The sequence below is a fragment of the Myotis yumanensis genome, unplaced genomic scaffold (assembly GCF_028538775.1).
Source record: "Myotis yumanensis isolate MYYU_CA2020_CCGP unplaced genomic scaffold, mMyoYum1.0.hap1 SCAF_3, whole genome shotgun sequence".
Lineage (NCBI taxonomy): Eukaryota > Metazoa > Chordata > Mammalia > Chiroptera > Vespertilionidae > Myotis > Myotis yumanensis.
The window spans coordinates 112,805,733-112,824,583 of record NW_027223754.1 but is presented as its reverse complement, the minus strand read 5'-3'; the positions used below and the strand labels follow the sequence as shown (position 1 = coordinate 112,824,583).

At 39.4% G+C, this 18,851-nt stretch overlaps 1 protein-coding gene across 1 annotated transcript in view; it reads left to right on the top strand.

Moving 5' to 3' along the window:
- The window catches only part of TEX26 (testis expressed 26), a 50,652-nt gene that overhangs the window by 13,891 nt on the left and 17,910 nt on the right, over window positions 1-18,851 (top strand). Inside the window, exons 3-5 of the mRNA XM_070407536.1 lie at window positions 16,345-16,510; window positions 17,595-17,681; window positions 17,761-17,914. Of these exons, the coding sequence (XP_070263637.1) occupies window positions 16,345-16,510; window positions 17,595-17,681; window positions 17,761-17,914 (407 nt within the window). The remainder of the gene's footprint in view (window positions 1-16,344; window positions 16,511-17,594; window positions 17,682-17,760; window positions 17,915-18,851) is intronic.

Sequence of the window (18,851 nt, the reverse complement as noted above, 5' to 3'; positions counted from 1 at the left end):
GGCCCTTTGGTGGAGTGGGGCAGGGAGAAAAGGCTGTGGGAAAGACAGGACCCATAGCTATGCAGGTTTGCTCTCAGGCAGGTAGGTGTTCGTTAGGAGAGTGCACTTAGAAATGGAGATCTGAGCATCAGTCCCTTTAACGCTACTTGTGCTCTGTTCCCTTTGGGGAACCTCTATGTATCTGTGATCACTTCCATTTGATTTAGGCCACACATCTGGGTGACAAGTAAAATAGTCCACCATCCACCTGTATCCCATTTTCTAGATGTTTGGTTTCTTACGGACATAATCTGAATCTAACCTAGCCCTGTTTTTAAAAAATAGTCAATGTGAAATATTTCAGATATATACAACAAATCTTCAGCTATTGCCCATCTTCAATAATCAAGAACACATGGATATGTGCACCCTCTACCCAGCCTTCCCACTGGGTAATGTTGAAGCAAATTCTAGACATCATATATCATTTCGCTTCTAAATAATTTTTATGTATTGCATAAGTTTAAAAACATGTAACAATACTATTATCTCACCTAAAAATTTTTAATATCAAATATAGCCAATCAGCAATCAAGTTTCCCCAATCGTGTCATAATTTAAAAAAAAAATAGTAGGCTTGAAATTGAATCCAAATATGATCTACATATTCCATTTGGTTATTATATCTCTTTGTTACTTAATCTATATATTTCCCCTCTTTTTTTCCCCTGAAAATGTTTTTGTTGAAGAAATGGATTATTTTTCTGATTTCACTTATATCATGTTATTAAAATATACCTTGTTTCATGTATTTCCTGTAATCTGACATTCCAAAAACGTCATCAGACTCAGGTTGAATATTTTGGCAAAAATATGTAATGGGTGGTATTGTATATGTCCATCCAGCACAACATACCTGGTGGTTCCTCTTTTTGAGCTATGAATGAAATTGCTGGTCACCACCTGAGTGCATTATTTAACCAGGGACTCGCAAACCAGTGATATCCTAATTCTTATATTTCTTCCTTTTCCTAACTTGAATACATCTGTAGAGAGAAACTTTCCTTCACTGACTATTTGGTGACACAGAAGTACAGTTTTTAAAGGAGAGTATTCAGCTCTTTAAAAAATGAATTAAAAATTAATGAATTTCCAAATATTTCCTACAACTTTTGTGATATGCTATGTTTGTACAGTTTTGGTAATATTATTATATTTAAAATCTTTTTTATTGAAATATTAATGTTTATTGCATGTAACATTATTATACTTAAAATCATTTTTCTTGAAAACAAAAAAAAATAATAAATAAAAAATAAATTTTAAAAAAGAAAAAAAAATTAATGAATTTCCAATTGTTATTCTTTTAAAATCTCATTTTATTCCTCTCAATGATTCATCCTAAGATGAAGGATTGTTTCTCTTCAGGGAATCTGGAAATTAAATGATTTCTGGTCCTTAGTTTATTTTTATTTTATTTTTTTACTTTGCCATATTTTTAAAAATTAACTTTATTGAAGTGACATTGGTCAACATGAACATACAGGTTTCAGATGTGTGTTTCTATGTTACAAGATCTGTATATTGCACCATGTTCTTACTACTCAAAGTCAAATCTCCTGTCACCTTAGGATCTCCTCTATCCCACTCCTTCTCTCTGGCAACCACCACTCTGTTGTTTGTGTTCATAAGTTCAGGTTTATATCCCACATCTGAGTGAAATCATATGGTTCTTAGCTTTTTCTGACTGGCTTATTTCACTTAACATAATGTTCTCAAGGTCCATCCATGTTGTTGCAAATTGTGCTATTTCATCCTTTCTTATGGCTGAGTAGTATTCTATTGTGTACATGTACCGCATATTCTCTATTCAGTTCTCTATCACAAGACACTTTGGTTGTTTTCATGTCTTGGTCACTGTGAATAATGCTGCAATGAACACAGGGTTGCATATATCTTTGTGAATACATGATTTTGAGGTTTTCGGTTATATACCCAGGAGAGGGATTGCTGGGTTGTATGGTACCTCTATTCTCAATTTTTTGAGGAATAGCCGGACTGCTTTCCATAGTGGTTGTACCTGTCTATATTCCCACCAGCAGTGGATGAGGGTTCCCTTTTTTTCCCCCACAACCTCTCCAACACTTGTTATTGCTTATCTTGTTGATAATGGCCACTCTAACAGGTGTGAGGTGGTATCTCATTGTACTTTTTATTTGCATTTCCCTAGTTGTCAGTGAAGTTGAACATCTTTTCATATATCTACTGGCTGTTTGTATGTCTTCTTTAGAAAGGTGTATTTTCAGGTTCTCTGCCCACTTTTCGATTGGGTTGTTTGTTTGGTGTTGAGTTTTATGAGCTCTTTATATAGTTTGGAAATTAAACCTTTGTTGGAGATATTGTTTGCAAATATCATCTTCCAGCTGGTTGTCTGTCTACTTGTTTTGTTGTTAGTTTGTTGTGTTGTGTTTTTTTGAGATCATATAGTTTATTCTAATCTTGCAGATGAGGATACAGACAGAGATTATAGGAATTTTTCAAAGGCATAGAGTCAAGTAGTAGCAGAGCCAAGGTTAGAACTTGCATTTCCCTTTTGATTTATTCTTTAGTTTAAAGTATTACATGTAGTATTACATATGTCTCCTTTTCCCCCCATTGACCTCTTCCTGGCCACCCACTCACCCCAGCACATGCTCTCACACCCCTAGTGTCTGTGTCCATTGGTTATGTTTATATGCATGCATACAAGTCCTTTGGTTGATCTCTAACCCCACACTTCTCCCCTCCCCTGCCTTCCCTCTGAAGTTAGACAGTCGGTTCGATGCTTCTCTGTCTCTGGATCTATTTTTTTTAATTAAGTCTTTATTGTTCAGATTATTACAGTTGTTCCTCTTCCCCCCCCCCCCCCATAGCTCCCCTTCACCCGGTTCCCACCCCACCCTCTGCCCTTACCCTCCCCCCACACTGTCCTCATCCATAGGTGTACGATTTTTGCCCAGTCTCTTCCCTCACCCCCCCAAATCCTTTTCCCCCCAAGAATTGTCAGTCCACTCCCTTTCTATGCCCCGATTCTATTATATTCACCAGTTTATTCTGTTCATCAGATTTTTTATTCACTTGATTTTTAGATTTACTTGTTGATAGATATGTATTTGTTGTTCATAATTTTTATCTTTACCTTTTTCTTCTCTTTCCTCTTCTTAAAGAATACCCTTCAGCATTTCATATAACACTGGTTTGGTGGTGATGAACTCCTTTAGCTTTTTCTTATCTGTGAAGCTCTTTATCTGACCTTCAATTCTGAATGATAGCTTTGCTTGATAAAGTAATCTTGATTGTAGGTTCTTGCTATTCATCACTTTGAATATCTCTTGCCACTCCCTTCTGGCTTGCATAGTTTCTGTTGAGAAATCAGCTGACAATCGTATGGATACTCCCTTGTAGGTAACTAACTGTTTTTTCTCTTGCTGCTTTTAAGATTCTCTCTTTGTCTTTTGCTCTTGGCATTTTAATTATGATGTGTCTTGGTGTGGTCCTCTTTGGATTCCTTTCGTTTGGGGTTCTCGGCACTTCCTGGACTTGTAAGTCTATTTCTTTCACCAGGTAGGGGAAGTTTTCTGTCATTATTTCTTCAAATAGGTTTTCAATATCTTGCTCTCTCCTTCTGGCACCCCCATAATTCAGATGCTGGTATGCTTGAAGTTGTCCCAGAGGCTGCTTACACTATCTTCATATTTTTGGATTTTTTTTTCTTTTCCAGTTGGGTGTTTTTTGCTTCTTCATATTTCAAATCTTTGACTTGATTCTTGCAATCCTCTAGTCTGCTGTTGGATCTCTGTATAATATTCTTTATTTCAGACAGTATATGCTTAATTTCTAATTGGTCCTTTTTCATATCCTCGAGGGTCTCACTAAATTTATTGGCGGTTTCTAGAAAATTCTTGAAAAACCTTAAAAGTGTGGTTTTGAACTCTATATCCAGTAGTTTGCTTTCCTCCATTTCTGTCATTTGTGACCTGTTTCTTTGTCTCCGCATTTTGGCTGCTTCCCTGTGTTGATAGAGTGGCTTTCTGTGCTAGGTGTCCTATAGGGCCCAGTGGCTCAGCCTCCCCAGTTACCTGAGGTGGACACTCTTGGTGCACCCCTTTGTGGGCTTTGTGCACAGTCTTGTTGTAGTTAAGCCTTGATTGTTGTAGGTACCATTGGGAGGAATTGACCTCCAGGCCAATTGGCTGTGAGAATCAGCTGTGTCTATGGTGGGAGAACTTCTGTGCTGGAGACACCCCTATGGGGCAAGACTTGCTTCAGTGGGGCTTTGGTGCTCACTGAGTCTGTCCCCTGAGTGTGTCTCTTATGGATCTGAGAAATTGTAATCTGGATGGTCCCACTCTGACCACTGGGTACACTGGCTCTTGGATCTCTAAGGAGGTGCTAATTTAGCCTCTGCCTGAGGCTACCCAGCAGGAGCTATGGAAAGATCTGCAGATTCATCTTCTTTGTTTGGGGTTTGGAGGTGCCCAGATGAGGCCCAGCTGTGAAGCAGTGCAAGCTGCTGTTGGGCCTTCGGCCTTCTTTTGGATGTTCTGGGTCTCTTTGACCCAGCTGCAGTTTTTTAGGTAATTTTAGATTGCAAAGGGCCAGGTCATTCATATGCAAAGGCCTCTGCACACAGCTTGGGTGGTGCGGGGTCTCAGGGAATCAACAGGGCGGAGCAAACAGCTATGGCTGATCCTCAGCCCTGCCCTAAGAGGCCCCAGGTCTCAGTATCCCGTGGTAATCAGTAATCACTGCAAGCACCTCTGAGAGAAAGCTGTCCTCGAGTTCTGCCCGATGCCAGATAGTTCAGTTTCTCCCCGTATGAGTTTGGGTCCCCAGAGACTCACCTGGAACTGGAGTTCAGAGCAGTCGGGAACTTGTGTCTCCCTCCTGATTGAAAAAGACAACTGCGTCCTCAGTTACCAGGCCTTTCCACGCGCGCTTCCGAACCTCTGCACTTTACTTCCGTACCTCCTCTGAGTCTCAGGGTGCTTTTCTCTTTCCTTCTAGTTGTAGAATTTTTACTCAGCCAGCCTTCCTGTGGTTCTGGATGATGTCCGTTTTGTCTTTTAGTTGTAGTTTTGAAGTGGTTGTGCGAAGCAGCAATTTCCGGTGTTTACCTATGCCGCCATCTTGGTTTCTCTCCTCTCTGGATCTGTTTTTGTTCATCAGTTTATGTTGCTCATTATATTCCACAAATGAGTGAGATCATGTGATATTTATCTTTCTCTGACTGGCTTATTACACTTAGCATAATGTTCTCCATGTCCTTCCATGCAATTGTGCATGGTAAGAGTTCTTTCTTTTTTGCAGCAGCATATTTTTCCATTTTAATCCATTTATCTGCTGATGGGCACATAGGTTGTTTCTAAATCTTAGCTATTATAAATTGTGCTGCTTTGAATATAAAGGTACATATGTCCTTTCTGATTGGTGTTTCTGATTTCTTGGGATATATTCCTAGAAGTGGGATTACTGGGTCAAATGGGAGTTGCATTTTGAATTTTTTGAGGAAGCTCCATACTGTTTTCCACAGCAGCTGCACCAGTCTGCATTCCCACCAACAGTGCACAAGGGCTCCTTTTTCTCCACATCCTCGCTAGTACTTGTCATTTGTCTATTTGTTGATAATAACCATTCTGACAGATGTGAGATGGTATCTCATTGTTTTGATTTGCATCTCTTAGATGATTAGTGACTTTGACCATGTTTTCATGGCCTTCTATATGTCCACTTTTGAAAAGTGTCTATTTAGGTCTTTTGCCCATTTTTGAATGGATTGTTTATCTTCCTTTTGTTAAGATGTATGAGTTCCCTATAAACTTTAGAGATTAGGCTCTTATCATATATAACATTGGCAAATATGTTCTCCCATGCAGTGGGCTTTCTTGTTGTTTTGTTGATGGTTTCTTTTGCTGTGAAGAATCTTTTAATTTTGATGTAGACCCATTTGTTTATTTTCTCTTTAGTTTCCATTTCCCTAGGAGTTGTATCTGTAAAGATATTACTATAACATATGTCTGATATTTTGCTACCTAGGGATTCTTCTAAGATTTCTATGGTTTCCCATCTTACTTTTAAGTCTTTTATCCATTTTGAGTTTATTTTTGTGTATGATGTAAGTTGGTGGTCTAGTTTCATATTTTTGCCTGTATCTGTCCAATTTTCCTAACACCATTTATTGAAGAGACTATCTTGGCTCCATTGTATGTTCTTGCCTCCTTTGTCAAATATTAATTGAGCATAATGGCTTGGGTCAATTTTTGGGTTCTCTGTTCTGTTCCATTGGTCTGTTCTTGTGCCAGGACCAGGCAGTTTTGAGAACAGTGGCTTTGTAATATAGCTTGATATCTGGTATTGTGATTCCTCTAACTTTGTTGTTCTTTCTCAAGATTGCTGAGGTTATTCGGGGTCTTGTCTTTTTTTGTTCCATATAACTCTTTGGAGAGTTTATTCTAGCTCTGTGAAATATGCCATTGGTATTTTAAGGGGGATTGCATTACATTTATAGATTGCTTTGGGTACTATGGACATCTTAATGATGTTGATTCTACAAATCCATGAACATGGTATGTTCTTCCATTTGTTTATGTGTTCTTTATCTCTTTTTTCAATGTCCTGTAGTTTTCTGAGTACAGGTCTTTTACCTCCTTAGTTAAGTTTATTCCTAGGTATCTTAATTTTTTTTGGTGCAATAGTAAATTGGATTTTTTGTTTGTTTGTTTCTTTTTCTGTGAGATCATTATTGGTGTATAAAAAAGCCATAAATTTCTGGGTATTAATTTTATATCCTGCTACATTGCCAAATTCATTTATTAAATCTAGTAGTTTTTGATGGAGTCTTTAGGGTTTCCTATGTACAATATCATGTCATCTGTGAATAATGATAGTTTTACACCTTCTCTTCTAATTTGGATGCCTTTTATTTTTTCTTCTTATCTAATCACTATGGCTAGCACTTTCAGACTATGTTGAACAGGAGTGGTGACAGTGGGCCTCCCTATCTTGTTTCTTTTCTTAGGGGAAATGGTTTTAGGTTTTGTTCATTGAGTATGAGGTTGTCTGTAGGTTTTCCATATAGGGTTTTTATTATGATGAGGTATGATCCCTCTATTCCCACTTTTCTCAGAGTTTTTTTTAACAAGAAAGGGTGTTGGATTTTGTCAAATGCTTTTTCTGCATCAATTGATATGATTGTGTGATTTTTATCTCTCCATTTGTTTATGTGATGTATCATGTTTATTATTTGTGGACATTGTACCATCCTGGCATCCCCAGAATAAATCCCACTTGGTTATGGTGTATGATCTTTCTAATGAAATGCTGGATCTGATTCGCTATAATTTTTTTGAGGATTTTAGCATCTATATTCATCAGAGATATTGGCCTGTAATTCTCTTTCTTTGTAGTGTCTTTATCTGGTTTTGGGATTAGGGTAATGCTGGCTTCATAAAAAGAGTGTGGAAGTATTGCTTCCTCTTGAAATGTTTGGAATAGTCTGAGGAGGATAGGTTTTAGTTCTTCTTTGAATGGTTGGTAAAACTTTCCTGTGAAGCCTTCTGGCCCAGTGCTTTTGTTTGCTGGAAGTTTTTTGATTACTGCTTCACTTTTCTCCATAGTTATCAACCTATTCAGAATTTTTGATTCTTCCTGATTGAGTTTTGAGAGATCGTATTTTTCTAGGAATATATTCATTTTTTCTAGGTTGATCACTTTGTTGAAATAGAGTTGTTCATAGTATTTTTTACAATCCTTTGTATTTCTGTAGGATCTGTTGTTATTTTATCTCTTTCATTTCTGATTTAGTTTACTTGGGTCCTCTCTCTTTGACACTCAGTGAGCCTGGCTAGAGGTTCATCAATCTTGTTTTTCTTTTCAAAGAACCAACTCTTGGTTTTATTGATCTTTTGTTTTAATTTTTTGGTCTCTATGTTATGTTTTTGCACTCTGATCTTTATTATTTCCTTCCTTCTGCTCTCTCTGGGCTTTTCTTGTTGCCTTCTAATTCTTTTAAGTGTTAGAGTTAGATAATTTATTACCAGTTTTTCTTATTTTTTGAGGTAGGTCTAATGCTATGAACTTTTCTCTCAGGACTGCATCCACAGTGTCCATTACATTTTGGATTGTTGTGTTTTCATTATCATTTATTTCCAGGATGTGTTTTATTTCTTCTTTAATCTCTTTGGTAATCCAATCATCTATATATGTAAAAGCTCAGTGACTGGAACAGCAGAATGACCAGAACAACTGGAAGGACTGGTGGCTATGACACACACTGTGGCAGCCAACCAGCCTAACCTGGGCCCTGATTGCCTCCCCGCCCCACTGGCTGGTCCCGCCCCTGATTGGTCCCCCCAGCCCTGGTTGGGGGCGGAGCTGGCTGATCAACCTCCTGTAGCCCTTCCCCCCAGCCAGCCCCGCCCCCAATCGCACCCCCCCCAACCCCGATTGGGGGCAGAGCTGGCTGGCCAACTGCCTGTAGCCCCTCCCCCTTGCCAGCCTGGGCAGGTTGACTGGACCCCACCCCGCCATGAATTTGTGCACCAGGCCACTAGTTGTTTAATAAGATGTTATTTCGCCTCCAAGTGTTTGAATTTTTTGATTGTTTTTATTGTCATTTATTTCTAATATTATAACATTGTGATCTGAGAACATGCTTGATATAATTTCTATCTTCTTGAATTTGAAGAGACTTTGCCTATGTCCCAATATGTGGTCTATCTTTGAAAATGTCACATGTCACATGAGAAGAATGTATATTCTGTAGCTTTAGGGTGAAATATTCTGAAGATGTCGATTAAGTCCATCTGATCTGAGGGAGTCATTTAGGATTGAAGTTTCTTGCTGAGTTTTTTGTCTAGAGGATTTATCTCGTGATGTCAATGGGGTATTAAAGTCCCCTACTATGATTGTATTCCTGTTGATCCTTCCCTTGATATCTTTCAGGAGTTTTTTTATGTATTTGGGTGCTCCTGCATTGGGTGCATATATGTTTACCAGAGTTATATACTCTTGTATTGATCCCTTTAGTATTATGAAGTGGCCTTCCTTATCTCCTTTTATGGCCTTCACTTTGAGGTCAATTTTGTCAGATATAAGTATTGCTACCTTAGCTTTTTTTAAATTTCATTTTCATTTGCCTGAAAAATATTTTTCTATCCCTTCAATTTCAATATGTGTGAGTCCCCTGTTCTGAGGTGGGTCTCTTGTAGAGAGTATATGTATGGGTCATGTTTTCTTATCTATTCAGCCACTCTATGTCTTTAGATTGGAACATTTAGTCCATTTATGTTAAAGGTTATTATTGATAGGTACTTGTTTGTAGCCATTTTTATTCTTTATACCCATGTTCCTTCTTCCCTTTCAGTTTCTTCTTTTTACAATAGTCCCTTTAGCATTTCTTGCATTGCTGGCTTGGTAGTGATAAACTCCCTGAGCCTTCTTTTGTCTGTGAAGCTCCTGATTTCCCCTTCAATTTTGAATGATAGCCTTGCTGGATAGAATATTTTTGGATTCAGTCCCTTGCTTTGCATCACTTTGTATACTTTCTTCCATTCCCTTCTGGCCTGATGTATGTCTGTTGGGAAATAATTTGATAATCTAATGGTAGATCCCTTGTACGTAACTCTCTGTCTCTCTCTCGTAGCCTTTAAGATTCTCTCGGTCATTAACATTTGCCATTGTAATTACTATGTGTCTTGGTGTCGGTGTTTTGGGGGTTCATCTTGTTTGGGACTGTGTGCTTGTGTGACTTTTTTCTTCCTCATATCAGGGAAGTTTTCTGTCATTATTTCTTCAAATAGGTTTTCTAATCTTTGCTTCTCTTCTTGTTTTTCTGGCACCCCTATTATATGTATGTTACTTTGTTTCATGTTGTCCCAAAGCCCCCTTAGGCTCTCCTGCTTTCTATTTTTTCTCTCCAATAGCTGTTCTGATTGGGTGTGTTTCTTTACCCTGTCTTCTAACTCACTAATTCAGTCCTCTGTTTTTTTCTAGTCTACTGGTAAACCTTCTATTGTGTTTTTATTGTAGCTATCTAATTTTTTTATTACCTCTTGATTCTTACAGAAGTTGTTGATTTTCTCATCTATCCAGTTTATGAACTGTATGACCCTTACTCTGAATACTTTTTCTGACATATTGCATGACTTACTTTCATTTTCTGGCAATCCCCCCTTTTATTTTCTTGTGGGTTGTTTCTTTTTCTCCCTATTTTTGCTCTCACCGAAGGGTCCAAGTGCTGAGTCACACGGGGCCTGTGGCTGAAGTGGAGGGCTAGGCAGAAGGGTCATGCACCACAAGAGTCATTGGAGGGCCCAGGCACCAGGATGCACAGGGCCTGTGACCATAGCAGCAGGTTGGCATGAGGGTTGCGCACCTCGAGAGTCACCAGGGTCCAGGATCTGGGACACGGGGGCGGGGGAAGTGGGGAAAGGGGCCCTGGATGAAGCATCTGGTTGGCATGAGGGTAGCACAACCTGAGAATCAATGGAGAACCCAGTCATCGGGACATGAAGCACCTATGGCTGTAGCGGCAGGAGGGTTGTGTACCCCAAGATTCACCAGAGTGCCCATGTGCTGGGACATGCAGGGTATGTGGCCACAGCAGTGGGTTGGCAGTTGGGTTGTGCACCCCAAGAGTCATCTGAGTGCTTGGGCACTGGGACACACAGGGCTTGTGGCAGTGGCGGCGGGCTGGTGGGAGGATTGTGCACTCTGGGACTCAGAGAAGCCTGCACCCAGGGAGGCTGGTGTCCCAGTGTCCATGGGTCTGCAGCTGAGGTAGCAGGTCTTTGGCTGGAGTGGTCCCAGCTGGTATCTAAGGCCATTCTGGTTGTTGGTGAGGCTGGACTCCTAGTCACAGAAGCTCTCCCCTTCAAGATGGCATAGTTTCTATTGTTTGTTTTTTAATCTCTTTTAAGAATGCTTTGTAATTTTTAGTATATAGGTCTTTCATGTTCTTTGTTAAGTTTATTCCTAGGCATTTTATTCTTTTGGTTGCAATTGCAGAAGGAATTGTTTTTTTCATTTCTCTTTCTGAAGTTTTATTGTTAATATACAAGAAGGCAATGGATTATTGCACATAAATTTTGTATCTTGCAACTTGACTGTATTTATTTATTCTTTCCAATAGTTTTTGTGGAATCTTTAGGGCTTTCTATGTACAGAATCATGTCACCTGCAAAAAGTGATAGTTTTTGCTTCTTCCTTTTTTTATTTGAGTGCATTTTTATTTTAGTTCTTTCTCTTACCTTATTGCTCTGGGTAGGATTTCCAGCACTGTGTTGAATAAGAGTGGTGAGAGTGGTCATCTTGTCTTGTTCCTGATCTTAGAGAAAAACCTTTCATTTTTTTGCCAATAGCTAAGGATTTATTATAAATGGCCTTTATTATGTTGAGGTACTTTCCTTCAATTCATATTTTATTGAGTGTTTTAATCATAAATGGATGTTGTATCATATCAAATGCTTTTTCTGTATCTATTGTTAAGATCATATGATTTTTATACTTTTGTTAATGTGGTGTATTACACTGATTGATTTGTGCATGTTGAATCATCCTTGTTCCCCTGGAACAAACCCCATTTGATTGCAATGTGTTATTTTTTTTTATGTTCTGTTGTACTCAATTTGCTAGTATTTTGTTTAGGAATTTTGCTTCTGTATTTATCAGAGCTATTGGTCTGTAGTTTCTTTCTTTGTGTTATCTTTGCCAGGTTTTGGTTTCAGGGTTATGTTGACCTCATAGAATCTGTTAAGAAGTATTGCCTCTTCTTCGATTTCATGGATGAATTTGAAAAGGATAGGTTTTAAATCTTTTTGAACGTTTGGTAGAATTCACTGGTGAAGCCACCTGGTCCTGGACTTTTGTTTTTTGAGAAGTTTTTGATGGTTGTTTCCATTTCCTCACTACTGATAGGTCTATTTAGAGTTTCCAATTCTTCATCATTTAGACTGGGAAGATTATATAATTCTAGGACCTTATCCATTTCTTCTAGGTTATGATCCTTTGTTTATCTGTAATATCTGTGGTGACTTATCCTCTCTCATTTCTGTTTTTGTTTATATGGGTCTTTCTCCTTTTTTTCTGTAGTGAGTCTAGCCAGGGGTTTGTAAATTTTATTAATCTTTTCAAAGAACCAGCTCTTTGTTTTATTAAATTTTTTTGTATAGTCTTCTTGTTCTCTATTTCACTCAGTTCTCCTCTAATTTTTATTATTTCCACTATTGGCCTGGTGCATGAAATTCATGCATGGGGGCAGTATCCCTCAGCCCAGCCTGCACCCTCTCCAATCTGGGACCCCTCAGAGGATGTCCGACTGCTGGCAGTCAGACATCCCTCTCGCAATCCGGGACCGCTGGCTCCTAACTGCTCACCTGCCTGCCTGCCCAATCGCCCCTAACCACTCTGCCTGCCGGCCTTCTGTCCTGCCTCCCCCCCGCCGCCCCCCGCCCCGCCCCGGCCGGCCTGATCGCTCCCAACTGCCCTCCCCAGCCAGCCTGATGGCCCCCAACTGCCCTCCCCAGCCCGCCTCATGGCCCCCAACTGCCCTTTCCAGCCTGCCTCATGGCCCCCAACTGCCCTCCCCTGCTGGCCTCATGGCCTCCAACTGCCCTCCTGGCCGGTCTCCCAGAAGGTCTCCTAGTCTAATTAGCATATTACCCTTTTATTAGTATAGATTCTTCTGCTGTTTTTGGGTTTCTTTTGTTGTTCTTTCTCTAGTTCTTTAAGATGTGATGTTAGTTTGTTTACTTGGGGGTCTCTTGTTTCTTGAGGTAGGCCTGTAATGATATAAACTTCCCTCTTATTACTGCTTTTGTTGCATCACAGTTGCTTTGATATATTATATTGTCATTCTCATTTGTCTCTACATCTTTTTATCTTATCTTTTATTTCTTATTCAACTCAGTCATTTTTTAGTAGTATTTTGTTTAATCTCCATGTACTTGTACCTCCTTTATGCAGTTGATTTCTAATTTCAAGGCATTGTGGTCAGAGAATATGCTTGGTATAATTTCAATCTTCTTACATATTTTTTTTTTTTTAAATATATTTTATTGATTTTTTACAGAGAAGAAGGAAGAGGGACAGAGAGTCAGAAACATCGATGAGAGAGATCGATCAGCTGCCTCCTGCACTCCCCCACCGGGGTTGTGCCCGCAACCAAGGCACATGCCCTTGACCGGAATCGAACCCGGGACCCTTGAGTCCGCAGGCCGACGCTCTATCCACTGAGCCAAACCGGTCCGGCTTCTTACATATTTTGATGTTAGTTTTATGATGCAACTTATGATCTATCCTTGAGAATGCTCCATGTGCACTGGAGAAGAATGTATAATCTGATGTTCTTGGAGGAAAGGTTCTATAAATGTCAATTATGTTCATTTGGTCTAGTGTTTCATTTAAGGCTGATATTTCTTTATTGATTTTATGTTTGGTTGATCTGTCTAGAGCTGTCAATGGAGTACTAAGGTCCCCAACTATGGTTGTGTTTTGATCTGTTTCTCCCTTTAATTCTGTGAGTACCTGTTTTATATATTTCAGTGCTCCTTGGTTGGGTGCATATATATTAACTAGTGTTATGTTTTCTTGGTAAGTATCCCCTTTATCATTATAAAGTGTCCATATTTGTCTCTTGTTATCTTGAAATCTATTTTGTTAGATATAAGTATGGTGACACCTGCTTTTCTGTGGATGCTATTTGCTTGGAGAATCATTTTCCACCCTTTTACTTTAAATCTCCTTTGTGTTTGCAGTTTAGATATTTCTCTTATAGGCAGAATATGGTTGGGTTTTGTTTTTTGATCCACTCTGCTACTCCATGTCTCTTTATTGGTGAATTCAGACTATTTACATTTAGGGTAATTATTGATGTATGAGGATTTTCTATAGCTATTTTGTCTTTGGTTTTCTGTTAGCTCTGTGCCTCCATTGGTTCTTTTCCTTTGTGTTTCTGTCTGTTGTTTTTGTTTGGTGGTGTTTCATACTTATTTCCTCTTTTTTTAAAGCTAGGTATCATGGTTTGGGGATTTTTTGTATGGTAACCATTAGGTTTATAAAAAATAAACTTGCATATATACCATAGCTTTTTTTTTTTTTATCTATGAGTGCATCTGATCTTTATCTCCATTAGCCAGTTCAGATCTTTACCTCCTCCTTTTTTATGTTTTTGTTGTCACAAATTATCCCTGTTTATGCTGTAAGTTTTTTGGTGCTCTTACTTGTAGTGTTGTGACCTTATGTTCTTTGTTTCAGGAGGATAACTTCCTTGAGTATTTCTTACAATGGAGGTTTTCTGGTTATTAAATCCCTTAGCTGCTGTATGCCTGGGAACATCTTTATTTCTCCTTCATATTTAAAGGATAATTTTACTGGATATATTATTCATGGCAAGTGATTTCTCTCTTTCAAATGTTTGAATATTTGTTTGGTTCCATGCTATTCTGGCTTGTGCAGTTTCTACTGAGACATCAGATAAAATTCTTATGGGTTTTCCTTCTTTCCCTGGCTGCTTTGAGAATTTTTTTCTTTATCATTAATTTTTGACAGCTTTAATACAAAGTGTGTTGAAGAGGGCCTTTTTGGGTTGAATTTCAATCTTCTTATTTCAACCCAAAAAGGCCCTGTTCTGTTTGCTTCTTAGATTCAAGTACCTAATTCTTTCCATAGGTTTGGAAAGTTCTCATTCACTATTTGTTTGAATAGAATCTTTGTTCCATGCTCTCTCTCCTCCTCTTCCTCTGCAATGGCTATAATTCTAGTATTGATTTTTTTTGGATGGAATCAGATAGTTCTCATTGCTAGATTACTACCCTCAATATCACTAATTCTTTCCTCCATCTGGTTAGCTCTGTTTTCTATGCTCAGTAGTTTACTCTTAATCTCCTTAATTGAATGCTTCATTTCCAGGATTTCTGATTGGTTCTTTTTTTTAAATGTTTTTATTGATTTCAGAGAGGAAGGGAGAGGGATAGAGAGATAGAAACATCAGTAATGAGAGAGAATCATTGACTGGCTGCCTCCTGCACACCCCCCACTGGGAGGGGATCGAGCCCACAATCCAGGCATGTGTCCTTGGCTGGAATCGAACCTGTGACCCTTTAGTCCATAGGCCGACACTCTATCCACTGAGCCAAACCAGCTAGGACCTGATTGATTCTTTTTTAAAGTTTTAATCTTTTTGGTAAAATTCTCATTTTGTTTATCGATTTGTTTTCTGAGTGCATTGAATTGCCTGTCTGTATTTTCTTGCATCTTGTTAAGTATTTTCAAAACTGCAATCTTGAAATATCTGTCATTTATATCACATATTTCCATGTGTTCCAGCTTGCTTTCTGGAGATTGTTCATTTTCTTTCTGGTCATAGTAGTTACTGAGGTTATCCATGATATTTGCTGTCCTCCTTTGCCTATGCATTTATCTCTGAAGAGTTCTTTCTACTATTTCTAGTAAATGGCACTAAATCGCAATATTTTTTTACCTCTCTGATCTCCCAATCTTGAACCTCCGTGGCTTCTGTCAGACAGTACTGCTGCACTGCTTGGGGGTGGGGTTTGCTTTGCCCTCACTCTAATGGCAACCCCTGACCTCCATGGGATCCCACCCCAAGCTCTCCTCCTGGCATCAGTCACAGGGGGAAACAGCACTTCTATTGTAATGGCTCTTGGTTTATAGATAATATGCTCCTGGATCCAACTACAAGGGCAACAGGAGGCGGGTTTGGGGAGTCCAAGCAGTGGCAGGGCTCTGTGGTTCTATTTCTTTGTCTGAAACACCACCTCTGGCCCAATAGTGGAGAGCTGCACAGCAAAACCCCATTCTCTGTCAAGCATCTGCTGATTCAGACATTGTTCGTCCCTTCCATGCTGGGCTGCCCCTCTACAGCTCTCTGTTCCTTCTGGCCAAATGAAGCCCCTGCTACTGCCAGATTTCTGCCCTCTCCTGGCCAGCTGAGCCATCAGGCTTCAGGGCTGCATCTGTGGGCTTTCTGTGCTTTCCTCCCTTCTTGTCTTCCCATTTTTTTATTTCCAGTTGCCCACCTTTAGATGTTTCAATGCATGGGTCTCTCAGTAGTGTGTCTGTGTTGAGAAGGGATTACTTTGTTGAATTATAGTTGTTTAACTTGTTGAAGTTTCAGGAGGAGAGGGCAAGGGGCTTTCTCACACCACCATTTTTCTGATGTCCAATAATTACTTTTTACTTTTTGGCACTGAGTCTTAAGCCAGCCAATCTTAAAAAAATATGTAACAACTAAAATTATTTGATGTGTGCTGTTGTGAGACTTTGTATTTAATCCCTTACTCTAATTTACACCATCTTTTCTTGTAGTCAAAAAAGCATCCGAAGATTAGGATATACATATTCACTTAGTGATTCTCTTCACAATCGGACACAATACAATGATGAGTACATTTGGAAGTTACATTCTAAAGAAGATTTTATCAAAGCTAGGACTCCAAGAGAGATTGGGAGTCACAATTCTCACTCCAGTCAAGTAAGATAATACCTACATATCTATTTAATTTAATACTGTATCAATAATCCAATACCGAGAGTTTGAATATATCACAAAGATCCTTCATCATCTACAGTTATGGTTCTTCTTAGACTCTTTTGTCCACCTTTTCACATTTATTTCTAACTACTTCTTCCCTGGCCCCTCATTTTAAAATGAAAAAATTAAAATGAAATTTACATAGAGAAATTATAAGGGAAAGAAGGGGATGGAGAGGGAACTTGAAGATTAAAAGAGACTTGAAAGACAAATTTGGGACAGTGAGTATCCCTTTGAGGGATTTCAGTGTAAAGGCAAACAGAAATATTTTAGTAACTAGAGGAGAAATAGGATGAAGAGAGAGCTTTCTTTTTAAGATAGGAGAAATAAAGGCAGGCTCCAGTACTGATGATAACCTCCCAGGAGAGAGGAAGGAATGGAAGTTGCAAGAGAGAGGTGAGAATTGTTGGTAATGTGCTGGAGTAGGCTAAATGCAGGCTTTAGGGTACCAGGTGGGATCACCTGCTGGGTGACCCAGCTACTCATCTGCCAACACAGATGTGGTAGTTGACAGGTGATGTGGTGTGCTGTGTAAGTTCTCTTCATTGGCTTCAATTTTCTCATGGAAATAGGAAGCAAGAGGAAAGAGAGGGAAGATAGAAAGGTAGTGGAAGTTCTAAGTTTTATAATCATAAATCTCTTTGGAGACAAATAGGAGAGAAGACTTGGGGCTCCCAAGGCAAAACAACAGCTGTCTTTCCTGTGGCCAGAGCTAAAATTCACGGGTCTTCTCTTCCTCTGGTCTTGCCTGAATATTTCTAGTTGGAGGCACAAGTCTTTGGACTTTACAATGACATATTTTTCATTAATGTAAAAGTTAAAGAAGTGTTAAAGTACCTTGTAAACTGATAGCTTTGTAAACTGGTGTATCCTGCGGATAGGCACAGAATCTGCATGGTGCGCACAATAGGACATCTAGCTGAACCTGGGAAGGCTTAAAAGAATATGTATACACATGAATGCATACACGAACCATTAGGTGAAACCATGTGGATTTTCTTGAAAATTGTGTTTTTATTCATAGGACTTCTTTCACTGGACACTACCTCCACGTCACTCAATACCAGTGAAGAGCAACCTCCCTTGGAAAATCGCTGCTTCAATGGACGAGGTCAGGAAGGCTGTATCAAATCAGTTTACTTCCCATACTAGGAGAGACTTTGTGGACAAAATTGTGTTTTTATTGATAGGACTTCTTTCACTGGACACTACCTCCAGTTCAATCAACATCAGTGAAGAGGTACTTCCCTTGGAAAATCGCTGCTTCGATGGACAAGGTCAGGAAGGCTGTATCTAATCAGTTTATTTCCCATACTAGGAGAGACTTTGTGGACAGAGCCGAAGGTAAGTGTGCCCATTTCTCTTCTTTACTGCTAATACGCTAGGCACTGGAGTCCCAGTTCAAGGAACTCACAGGAGAGACATGGGAAAACTGCAGTTTACCAACAGATACAGTCAAGTATAAAATGCTGCATGTTGTGAGAAGTGCAGGACGCTGTAGGTGTGAACAATGGGGCATCTAGCTGGACCTGGGAGAGAGTCCAGGAAAGTCTTCTTGGGATGAAGGACAAAAACAAGTGAGCCAGGTGAAGATGAAGGTGTTAAGTTAAACATCCTATTTCCAATTCTGAACTGCTTATTTACTATTCTTTAAAATTAGAACTTTCATTAAACCAGTTCATGCATATACTTAAAAATAATTCCCTACAAGCTCATAATGCATAGCAGCAGTTTCTTTACCCATCTATGCCCAGTCCTACTACACATTGATAATCATTTTCAGTCATTTCAACTGTTTTTTCTTATGTCCCCCTCTGGACATGAGCATTTTAAAATACTGTGCTCATTCTCTATATTTTTGTTCATAAATTTTAAACATTATAACTGACTTTCTTATATGGCAGTTGAGGATTTCTCTCTCCTATAACCCTTCCTCACTCTTCCTCCATCCATCCTCTCAAAATAATTATATTATAAAATTTTGGTTAATTAAAATGTTAGGTGTTATATTATGACTAGAGGCCCAGTGCACAAAAATTTGTGCACTCGGGGGGGGGGGGGGAGGGGAGCCCTCAGCCCGGCCTGTGCTCTCTTGAAGTCTGGGACCCCTCGGGAGATAACGACCTGCTGGCTTAGGCCTGCTCCCGGGTGGCAGAGGGCAATCCCTAGGTGCAGCCCCTGGTCCGGCTCAGATCAGGGCTGATTGGGGAGTTGGGGCACCGCCCCCTGTCATGCACAGAGCAGTGCAGATTGGGAGGTTGCGATGCCACCCTCATTCACA